The following is an 11,952-nucleotide window of genomic DNA, read 5'->3' as shown; positions in this document are numbered from 1 at the left end:
TGAGCACCTGTGTAAGAACACTATTTGAATATGTTATTTGTCTAAGTGATAGATTTATTTTAAACACATCTCTGTCTCACCACCTGTCTTAAATTTCTGCTAAAATAACTGGTATTTTTTAAATCTCATGGTATTAAGCATTAACAGTTGAAAATAAATTTCATTTCACATATTTCATGGTTAGCGATACATTCTTCTTAGATAACCTTCGCTTATAGGAAAGGTGCTAACATTGGAGTGCATAACAGTGTACTCTTATAAACTTATTGTAATAAATGCTCTAGACAGTGTGGGCAAACCTAGGGCATGCATGCCACAGCTGTCTACTTGTTTTCACGGAACACTCTAGGAGGCTCACCATCATTGCTCTACGATCGAATTGTTGTGACTCTTTACTGACTGCCCATCAAACTGAAGGTGATTAGCTTCCTTCAAATAGAAACCGTTTCTTGACCAAGTTCACATAGCCAGAGCAGCAGACTCACGATTACTAAAACTAGTCTGCCCTCAAACTTTCTGCTGATTGCTCTACTCACTGCTTCTGTATTATCTGATGAAAGGGAAACCCTAGTTATTGCTCCCCAAGTTTCCTGCAGCGTGCTACGGGCATTCGGTATTTTCATTTATTCTTCATTTTTGAGAAGAATGTGAAATTCTGTTACCATCTATGTATTATATAGGAGACAGATATGTAAGTATGTTGCCTAATTTTAGGTAGTAAGTGACAAGGCCAGGAGCTGAATCCAACTCTGGTCTCACAGTGAATGCTAAATATTTTTTTTTATTCTTCTTTTTTTTTTTTTTTTGTCTTTTTCCTTTTTTTTATCGGTACCAGGGATCAAACTCATGACTGCCTGCTTGCAAGACAGGCGCTTATGCCACTGAGCTAAATCCCCAGCCCCTGAATGCTAAATATTTTTTGAGTCACTGAGTAGACTCCTGTCACAATACAATCGAATTCTAACACATGTTCATTACCTAGAACAATCATAAATGAGCCTCAAATAAGTGAACGCACACAGAATGATTTCCTCACCTGGGTAAAGCATTTTTAATTAAATATTTTAAAGCCTTAATTTGTATATCTTATTACAGATTAAACCCAACCTGTTACATGTTCATCTGAATGAATTAAATAGATCTGGATGCTTATGCTAGTTATTTTAGAGAAATTTGTCTTGATCAATGCAAGTTGAATCCATTTAAGTATTTGAATAATATTGAAACAGGGCTTTTAACTTTACTATGACTGCTTTACCTAGCTCAAGGTCACTGTTATAACCTAAGGCCCCCTAACTATCGCGCTGTAAGGTCTGTTCTGTATAAGCCCACCTGCTGCTTCCCCTCCCCTTCTCCCTTCAAATCTAACTAGGTTAAGTTTTAACTTCCTAAAGGCCATAAAACAAAGGCCTGAGGTAATAGCTCCTGACAACCTGGGTCTTCCCTACCCGGTAGCCCGTCACAGATTGTGTTAATTGCATTAGATTGTATTAGATTGTACATTCTTCACAAAAATAGCTTAGTTTTTATCATAGCAATACCTGTAACTTGGCCTTACTGTAAATGTGTGTTTTCCTTTTCCGAGTAAAGGACTGATATGTTAACCATTGTTGCCCTCTACAAATAACAGTTGTGTTGACAAAGTAGGGTAACTAAGGTTGTTAATTGCTGTTAGACTTCTCTATTCTTTGATAAGAAAAACAAGATTTCTTCTTGTCTAAACTTGCTAGTATGCAGGGAGACTTGCAATTGCCGTTTCTGCTTTGTAGTGCGTCACACCCCCATCCCCTTCCTTACATTGTGTGACCAGCAGCTGTTTGTGGATTTACAAGATAAAAGACCTGACTCTTAGCTGTGAGGTGCGCAGTCTCCAAATTGGCTCCCGGAGACTCGTCACCAGGCCTGGATTTTACCTAATAAAGCCTTTGCTTCCCAAATTTTAATTTCTTGCTTCCTTGGATTTTATACCAGGGTCCGAGTTATCACAGTCACCAAAACTAATTTTCCTTCTGTCCACTTAAAATATGTATTTTAGTCAGTTTTAAAGCCCTGCCTGCCTTAAAGTGCTCAGACAAAACAGGTGGAACCACTCATAGCCACATTGTGGATATTTGAACCTGTCCTGGACAGATGATGGAAGGGCAGGAGTAACAGGGTCATGGAGGTTCAGGAACTGCTCCCCCGTTCAAGATCTACTACATTCATTTGACCTTTGCCACACATAAAGCTTTTTAGCACTTAGTGATGTTAAAATTTACCTCATAGCTTCCCAAACTTAATTTGAAACACAAAACTAAACAGATTTTGTTTCAAGATAGTATTTTTAAAAAAGAAACTTCAAAAAAAGCCTTGACTTTCCTAAAAACTTATTAACCACTAGTTTAAGTAGACAAGATACCATTTTTTTTATAATAGAGCACATTACTTAAATTGGATCTATCCAGTTCTCTAAGTTCTTATAATTAAATTTTTGCGAACACTCAGCATTTTAATACACATTGAAAATACATTCAGTTAGGATGTATTTAAAATGTATGATGTGATTGTTTTGATATTTTCCCATGGAGAGGTGGAAAATGTTCTTTACAATTTATAAAAATAACTTCCAGAATAAGATGTATGGTTTCCAAGTCATGCTGGTGGTGTGGCTATGTTTACGTACTGGTATATAAAATGGCACCCCAAGGAAAAGGGTGTGCTTGTATGTGTGTTAGAAACAGTCTCTTTGCTTTTGGTAATCTCACATTGTCTCATCCTTGAGGCCAGAGTGAAAAGTTAGGCTCTATGCATCAGCAGGGAATTGGAAATTACCCTTGTAGAGAACATTCCCACTTTTGCTAATATATGGCAGGAGATACACAAAGAGAGAGGGATCCTCACTGAGATTTCAAAGTCCCACTCACAGAGTATCCTCAATAAAAGACTCTTTATTCATAAATAACTGATAGGCGGTAATTTACGTCTGTACATTTATCTTGAAAAGTCTGTAACCATCCAGTTTTTTTTTCAAACTCTACATAAAACATCCAACTGTCCATTTTGTTCAGTACAATATAACACAGCTGTTTGGCATTACCAAATATATATGTATATATATTTATAGGTCTGTACATGTGCTGAAAAGAAGCCAGTGCAGCCTTCTCTAAGAAGTCCATCCAAGTTTACTGTACAACATTCAGAATTTACATTGATAATACAAGGCACAAAAAGTGTGGTATGAAGCCAAGGCCATGCTTTATTCAAACTCTCCCCTCTGGCTTGTTCACTCCTTCAGCTTCATGTCGAATTTAGTGTTCAGCCCCACTTTTCAAATCATACTGAATTTATTTTGGCTTTGAACACATCAAATAAAAGTTGTGAGTGGCATGGGTTTGAGATATGAGTCACTTGCAAGAACACCCCCCACGGACCTTCCCCCAAATAAACAGAACAAAGCAAAATCTGTTTTAAATTCTGCCATACTGACATGGAGATAAACAATGACTCATGTTTTTGGTTTGTAATTTGGGCTAGGAGAATAAGCCAACTTCCTCCTACCTGTTAATATCTGCAGGATTTCGAGGCCAGGATTTGAGTGCATGTGTTGATCAGATACAATTGTAAGGAATGGAAACTGTCTTGATTCCAATTTACAAAAGGAGAAAGTATTGCTTCTGACCAGAAGGTTCTGGCAGCTGGAGCGTTTCCCCACCTCCCTGCAGAGAAGTGCTGAGTGGGAATGTGGTACATTAGCACACACCTTGGTGTTTCTGAGGGGTGGTTTCAGTTTCTCTAGGATGCGACTCAGGTGACTGCCTGTGTGTGACTGCCCCACTCAGAACCATCAGAACTAGCGAATGCTGCCATATTAGAACGATTTGATCCAATTCTTATTTGGATGTCTGTGGTTTTTTTATCAAGGTGACTCAGTCATAAGGCATGATATTCCACTTATACACGTCTTTCAAATAACATCTCTCCTGTGATGACTCACTAGGAACACAATTAAATCTCTACTTGCCAGAGATAGTAAGTTTTCAAGTTTTCAATTGAAAATATTGTTCACTTTTGGAATTTGGGTGTACATAATGCTTGAAGTAAATGAAATGTTTTTGTACAGTTAGCAAAATCTGAGACAAAAGGGCATCTTCATTGTAACAAGGTCTTCTGCAAAAAGAACTTTTATATATATTTTCATGCATGCAAAGAACTGTATTACCAATTATATATTCTGCAATCAAAATTATAAATTTCTGGGAGAAAAAAGACATAATCCCACCTAAACATAATAGAAGGGGTAGGGAAGGGAATTTCCAAGCTTAGGCCTAAACATGAAGCTTACTGCCTTTGTAATCTTTGGGTTCAGTTGGGGGTAGGTTCCAAGACATGAAGTTTAAATGTTACTGTCTCAGGCCCACCTCGTGAGGACGCTCCAAATCCATGATCTTAACAGCAAAAGGAAAAAGCAATGAGTAGCTGCTTCAAAAACCACGATTATTCTATGGGAGTTAAAGTTCCTACTTCAGATCACAGTACTACACACTAGTGACTAACAGCCAGGTCTGGTTTCCTCCCCTTCTAGCTTCTGCAAAATGACAGCGTTCTAAATTGCCATTTTGATCCTGTTGACGACCCCGGAGTGGGGATGCGAGGAGGAGTCCGTGAGAGACGCTGGCTCTCCTAGAACTGCTTTTGCGAAAAACACCACATGCTGTCAACACAGCCAAACAGCTTTATAACTGCAGCTTTTGAAAGAGTTTGGAGAGGAAAACACAAAATATGCAACACATCTAAGATTAGTAACATTTTCACTTTTGTGACATTTGACAAAATACGTTTCTGCTTGTAGTTCAGGAAAAAGTCTATGCAGACGAAACAGTGGATACTACGGAAACGGTGGCTGTTTGGCTTTTGGCTAAAGCATCAATTTTCAAATACGGCGCTATGGCAACGAACACCAAAAGGCTAAGAAAATGTTTTCACCATCTGTAGGCCAGCATTTTGCTCTCCCATTTGCTGTGGCTGTCACCTCGAGTCCAGTCAATGGGGAGCTAGGATTCAAGCCTTGCAATGTTTCATGAGGAAAGGAATGAAAATGGGCCACAATGGGCCAGACAGACACGTTGCTCAGCAACTTCCTGCTTCCTGTGACCTCTACAGACCTGAAAGGGAGACTTCAGAGAACATCATCTTCAACACATCTGACAGCTAGAGCATTCGGCGCATTCACAGAGGGCAGGGAGAGCCAGAAACTGAAGAGCAGATGGGAAAAGGAAAAACAAATGCATTTCAAGAGACTTTTGTACCATTGTGAAATCCACTGGTAACTTTGCCACTGGTTGGCAAGCAGAGAAACATGATCTAAAACCTATTATAATGTGTTTCTATCTACCTTTGTTTATCAGTCCTGGGGTGGAGAATTTTTGTCAAGCAACGTAACTACAATAATTCCAGGACTTTTAATCCAAAAGAAGAATCTCGTTTTAGTGATTTGACTTAACATTACCTCTCAAAGCCAACTAAAAGAAAAATACAGGGACCATGATGCAGGATAACCTCTGTGGTCAGAATAAAAATAATAGAGAAAAATTCCCCTCTTTAAAGAGAACTGTCAGTTCTTTTTCGTCTTTTACAAAAAGGCCAATAAATTTTTTGTGGGAGTACATCTCAATTTTATGAGACTGCCTAAACCAGTAAATGAAGTTCGTATTTAAATCTACAGTGAGCGTCCTTTTGGCTTAAAGGATTCTAATGTAATCCAGTCAGACTGTACAAGCAGCGTTGTAAAGATTGTGAATTTAACTTTATGATGCTGTAGTCTGGCGAAGCTATGAATTGTAACATTTTGGTGGAATAATTTTTAGTCATGTTTAAAGCATGCCTGTTAGATTTAAATGTCTGTGAGCACTGAAAGATTTGGCATTAAGTGGGATGGTTTGGAAAAAAAAAAAAAAAACCTGCAAAGAATTTAGGGCCATTTTTGATTTTTGCTTTACTTTGTACTCAAACCATAAGACTTCCAAAGTAAGTGCTTAGACTAAGGAGTAAATATCTTTCAAGACAGATATTAGTGTAGCGACAGGAAGTATCATAGAAAAAGCTTTGGGTCCCAGTAATTAACCATACGTTCAAATGCAAACTTACTGTGACTGGCAATCCCTTTGCCCTACACACATATCTTGGGCTATAAATCTCACAACCCTGGGTTCTTTTTGAAGTTCTGTTGTAAAGCACTGCATGATACTGAACATTTAGCAACTACAGAATTTCATACATTATTATAGAAAGCCTGTGTAGTAGAATAACTGCAGAAAGAAACATAAAGGAAAAACAGAAGTGGCTAGAGATTTAGCTCAGCGGCATAAGCACCTGCCTTGCAGGCAAGTGGTTGTGAGTTCGATCCCCGGTACCGATAAAAAAAGAAAAAGACAAAAAAAAAAAAAAAAAAAAGGAAAACCAGAAACAACAAAAAAGAATCTGAATGAAACTTGGGTTGAAATCTGAGGAGATTCATATTAACCTTTCCCTGTAAGTGATGTGATGTTCAAAGGTGTCGATAAATCCTGGCCAAAAGAAAAATCCCCAAAATGGGGAAAATTTTGCATTCTGAGATTAAACATAATTTCATCTTATTTTAAAGTAATCAAGAGAGGTTCCAAGGGAAATCACTTAAATTTCATCTCTTTTAAAATATTTTAAAAAATTCAACAAAGGACTTGTGTGGATTCATCGAACAGATGAAACAGCTAATAGGCCTATTAGAAGGAAAGAGAAAAAAGTGAAGGTGATTTAAAATGAAATCTTCCAAGGTGTACGTTAACATAAGCTCCCCAGTGTGCGTAGACAGGTTATTTCTCTACAGATTAACACAGTCTGTCTGCACCCAGCGATGCCAGGCAACTGACTAGTGTACTGTGACTGGCCATCCATTTTCACCTCTCTCTTTCTAAGATCTATTAGTAATATCAAGTGAATCACATTTTCATATTGTCTCTGAGTTATTCCCCAGAAGAAATAAACAAGTGGAGCACATTAGCAAAACGGTGTTTCCCTGACCTAGGTATGATATTTTGAAAATATGCTTGATGGTTCTAAGATGATTTGTTTGTTTTATGTAATAAGCCTTTGGTTCCTGAGAAAAGCAAATGCTTTTGAGTTACATACAGCAAAGCCTTCTATCTACTACAGGGGACCACGTATACCACACATCAGTTAGAGAAAATGGCCAGTGCACTGAAGACTTCTTCAGTGCTTACCCATGGTATCCTAAATTCTACCTGGCTTCAGCTCTCTTTCCTCTCGAGAGGAGATCCATAATACTTTTTTTTTTTTTTTTTAAACAAGGGATTTACAAAAAACTTTTTAAAAAACCCGATCATATGCCATTGTCAAGTATTCCTTGTTTCTTTCATTCCTTGGCTACTTTTATCCTATTCTAAGGTAGCCAACCTCTAAGTACCTGATGAGCTGCCATGTGGTTCATCTTGGTTGACTTTGGTTGTTCTGATTGTGAACAGCTAATGGGAACATCTACCAGAGGATGAGCAGTAGAATGCTACTCTTATCTGTTCATCTTTAGTCTATTTTGTCAAAAATAATTGAAAAGGATAAAGAGATAGAGTCAACTGATGAGTATTGTGAATCATCCATAATTTTCATTCTTTATGATATTACTGACTCCTCTTTTAAAGCAATGATAAAGTGATAGCCACGTATTAATAACTCTCCAAAGAATACTATGTGATAAAGGTGAGCAGTCTGAGCCTGAGGCTCCTGCAGGATGCGTGTGATTCCAGGGTTACCACAGCAGAGGTATTCCTTAGGTCTGTTTACTGACATATCACTTAGAGCAAAGACCATCTGCTAACTCTCCAAGAGGCAAAAGGATGAGATCTTACAGCCCTACAGAGAGGTTTTGTGATGACATAAAACTGAAAAGCTTGAGAATTTCTAGAATTTGGGTTGGAAAGCATAGTAAAACTTCTCATTCCCTTATCACAAATCTGCCCCTGCACTAGACTGATTGACATCTGTCTCTCAGAGTGACCGCTTATTTAAGAACTACGATGTCTCAGCTCAAATGTATCCTTGATCTGGCTGGACCTTTGCTATATCTCCATGTCCATGTAATCAGTTGTGCTCTAATGACACTCGGCAGTTTGAATGGAATGGAATATCTGGGAATAGAGATGGAATAAATTTTCATACCAAAAAGTCTCGTTATGTTCCTTGAACTTATTCTATTCCAGTGGGTCAAGAAAGATTATGGGTGGGTTTGTCTCCTGGAAAAAATGAAAGTGAGGTACACTACAAGAACTAGTTTGTTCTTGTAGTTTTCAATCTTGTTTCCATTACGTGGCTAGTACAGACAGGAAATTGGTGCTGGTGCGACAGATTCAGATTCTAAATTCTGTGTGCCTCCTTCACAATGGTGAAGTCCTAAGAATGGATTGGCAACTATGTTTCATTGTAAAAACCAGTTTTACAATGATTCCCAAACTCACAGATGCCAGTTAGTAGACAAACTCTGACAATCTGGTATCATGATCAGCTGATCCTATGGGGCATATCATTAAAAGCCTGTTTTAGAACATGCACTTAAGCAATCTGCCTCCTAGATTTATCATAGCTCACCTCTTTCCACAGCTACTTCAGATACTGTAGATATGCCCTCCCTTCTATCCTGGCCATTTCAAATCTATCCTTGCATCTATCGTTAACCTGTGTATAGATTCAAAAGAGACAGTACAGCTCTCCTCTGTGTAAAAGAACTTGGACTTGCCCGACTAACATCTTCCACCTATACAAGTGTCAACCAGGGAATCTCACTGATTATAAAGGCTGAATTCCCCAAATGCCACTGGGTAGAAAGCTGCCACTTTCCCACTTAAAGCAATGTCCCAAAACTGGCCATCTCTCTCCCTCAAGAGAGGAAGTTGACTAGAGTCCATTTTGCCTGCTGTAATTGAAGTCGGCTTCATCAAGCTGCGATTCTGTAATGTTCGAGAGTTTCGTGTGTGTCCTTCCAATTTCTTCAAGGGCACAGGCCAGGGAGTCAAGGTCACCGTCGTGCTGATGACGAGCTTCCCACAGGTTCAAAATGACAGCAGATGGGCTACTCTGTGTAGCAAAATAAGACAAATTCCTAGAGAGAGTCAAACAAAAATAAAAATCACCACGTGAAAATTTTCGATCGACTTTAGTAGATATAATTTCCAAGGGATAGAAAGTTATACCAACAGATCTGGGGCAGTCGAGTCTTTGTCCTTGACTGAAACTGTACTCTGAAATGCTACCTGGGGCCTAAAAGTCTTGTCTGTTTTCTTTGCTGGAACAGCACGTTTCTCTCTTGATCATTCCCTTGAAATTACTCCATTAGTTTCTGTGATAACTCATTCCTAGCTGTAAAAATATCTGACCCCTCCCAAATTCAGGAAACATACGGACTGCCAAGTCTTGGTTTCTTGCTCTTCTTCCTCAGTGGGCCCGTATGTGAAATGGTGTAGGAAATTCCAAGCATCTAAATCTGCATCTCCAGTCTTGGCAGTTCTAGTTACAGAGAGCTAGTCAGGGATCCCTACATGCCTGAGGGTCACATGTGCCTCCATCTCCTCACACTCAGGGTGCCAGAGACTGACACCATCTCCATGCCTGCAAGTTAGTTCCCTTTGTAACTGTAACAAGCATCCTAGTGTTTACAGCCGTATCTTGTCATTGTCACACTATGCCATTTGTAACTGCCCCCTCCCTCAGTACTGTTTCATCCTGTGTGGTATATTCACTGGCTTTCCCTTCCTCTCCAGTCATATTACTCATAAGTAATTTATATCCCATCGCTTTTTGGCCTGAATCACAGCAAAAGTTTCCAAATTCTGTCTCCAAATTCTACATCAAATGCACACTGCTTCTATTTCCTCAGTCACATTTATTCTAATTTATTCAATGCCTCCCTTTGTCAGCCATCAGTAGTTATCCAGGTATATGACACGTATGTCAGGAAATCTGTGTGTTTGCGTAAATATGCCTAATCCACATGTCCCCGTCCTCTTTTGGTCCTTGAGCCATCAGTCCTGACTTCTGTAATACTTTGCTTCTTGCTTTCATTTAATCTGTTCCACTCACTAAGAATGTCCACTTCCTTCCTTCGCCCTGTTTTTCAAAAGCATGCACTCCTACAGAGTGTGGTTCACACCTCACTTCCTCTTCCCCCAAAACGATTTATATCTTCTCTGAACTTTTGTTATCCTTGGCTCAGACTTTTATTTCTGGTGTGTGTGTGTGAACTCTGTCTTGCCAATTTGACTATAAATGCCTGAAAGCTAAGGATCATATTTAAATGAGTTTCTGAATTTGCTACAACACTTATCATAACACACTGACAGGTGTTTATTCAACACCCATTACCTGAATAATTGAGTCTTACAAGACTGTGTCCAGATGACACAGTTTCTTCAGTGGAAAAATGATAACCTTCTAAACTCTGCTGCAATGAAGACTAGGATAATGCAAAGGATTTGTAAAGGTCCCTGTTTCTCACAGGCACTCATACAGTAAGGACAGAAATGTCAGTCCTGGTGAAATTATGATGAGTTAAAGCTTTTGCGAAGTGTCTGCTTTAGGGATGGTACTGCTCTCTAACACTGTGCTCCACAGGCACTCACTAAGTGGATTTATATAAAGAGCACTTGGAAGAGAAGACATGTTTGTAATGGCACATTACCATTGACAAGCCACACACACACACACAGCTGTTCTAAATAAAATTTTATCCTTTCCAAAATTTTAAGAGATCCTTTGCAGCCCAATGACTGCCCACAGCATAGATATCCAAGTCGCTACATATATATTCCTCTACCTATGTAACTTTAACTGAGAGAGGTAGGTGGCCAGCTCAAAGATGTTCTTCTACTTCTTTTTAAAAATCTCTTTCGTTTCTTAATTTTTAAAAAATGGTTACTTATTTCTACCTCAATAGAAATGGTACAACAAACCCCACTCCGGTCTCTGAAGGTATCCCTTTTCTTTTATTGGAGAAATCTGTCTTGAACGTTGGCACCTTCCTGGCCATGTGGAAATGGGACTGTATCACTCATTTTCAGCAGGATGTAGACTGGAGGAATAGTTGGGGGGAAGCACCCTAAGTACTGAGGCTGGAGTCCACCCTGGGACTTAAGGACCATCTCTTTTCACATCCATTATCAGAATGATGACCAGGGACGTGCTTTTGTTTTCTCAGAGAACAGCAACAGCAACAAGGGCGGCTCCAGCTTCCTCACATCTTACTGAGGATGCAGATTCATATTCGCTATTGAGCATCCATGATCTTGGCTTCTGTGGAAGTGACTGGTTATGCTCCTATTAACCCAGAAGTTAGCCTACAATCTACATTAAGGTTGACAATGTTTTCTGTAAAGAGTGGAACAGTAAATATTTCTAGACTTGGCACCTCTCATTCATTCTCTGTGGCAGTAACTCTGCCCCTCCAAGGTAGTGCAAAAAAAAAAAAAAAGCAGTCTTTGGTAATGCAGATGCTAATGAATGTGGTTTTCTTCTGCTAAAACTTCACTTAGTAACATAGAAATTTGATTGTTAAAGTTTCCTTTTTTCCCACATTACTTACTATTCTCCTTTTGAATTTTTCTGACCATTTAAAAATGTGAAAAAAAAAATTCTTAGCGGTGGCTATGAAAACAGACTATCATAAGCCACGTGTGGCTGTCCCCATTGTGCTGACCCCTGCCCTGTGCTACTTATAAACCAAACTACATGTTCATAGGTGACTGCTATTTGAAGGATTAGCCTGAGTCTCATGGTTTGGGATGTACCTGGATGGCCAAAGTTTCTGAATTCCAACCTATGTGTTCTGCTTCCAAGTATTCAGAGGGCTTTATCCTTTTAAACACCTTTGACACTTGGAGACATGACAAGGAGACCAACTGTGAAAAGTACAATACTGAAAGTGGGAGAGAGGCA

At 39.1% G+C, this 11,952-nt stretch overlaps 1 protein-coding gene across 6 annotated transcripts in view; it reads right to left on the bottom strand.

The window, feature by feature from the left end:
- Positions 1 to 2,907: 2,907 nt before the first annotated feature.
- Positions 2,908 to 11,952, bottom strand: part of Unc5d (unc-5 netrin receptor D) — a 537,437-nt gene continuing 528,392 nt past the window's right edge. For all 6 annotated transcript variants that reach the window (XM_063240191.1, XM_063240193.1, XM_063240192.1 and 3 more), the window contains one exon: positions 2,908 to 9,124. In XM_063240191.1, coding sequence (XP_063096261.1) covers positions 8,920 to 9,124 — 205 coding nt within the window. In that variant the 3' untranslated portion in view covers positions 2,908 to 8,919. The remainder of the gene's footprint in view (positions 9,125 to 11,952) is intronic.

The sequence above is a fragment of the Cavia porcellus genome, unplaced genomic scaffold (assembly GCF_034190915.1).
Source record: "Cavia porcellus strain 051 isolate PalLab524CR breed Dunkin Hartley unplaced genomic scaffold, mCavPor4.1 scaffold_29, whole genome shotgun sequence".
Lineage (NCBI taxonomy): Eukaryota > Metazoa > Chordata > Mammalia > Rodentia > Caviidae > Cavia > Cavia porcellus.
The sequence above is the reverse complement of the archived record's forward strand: the minus strand, read 5'-3'. Positions and strand labels throughout refer to the sequence as shown.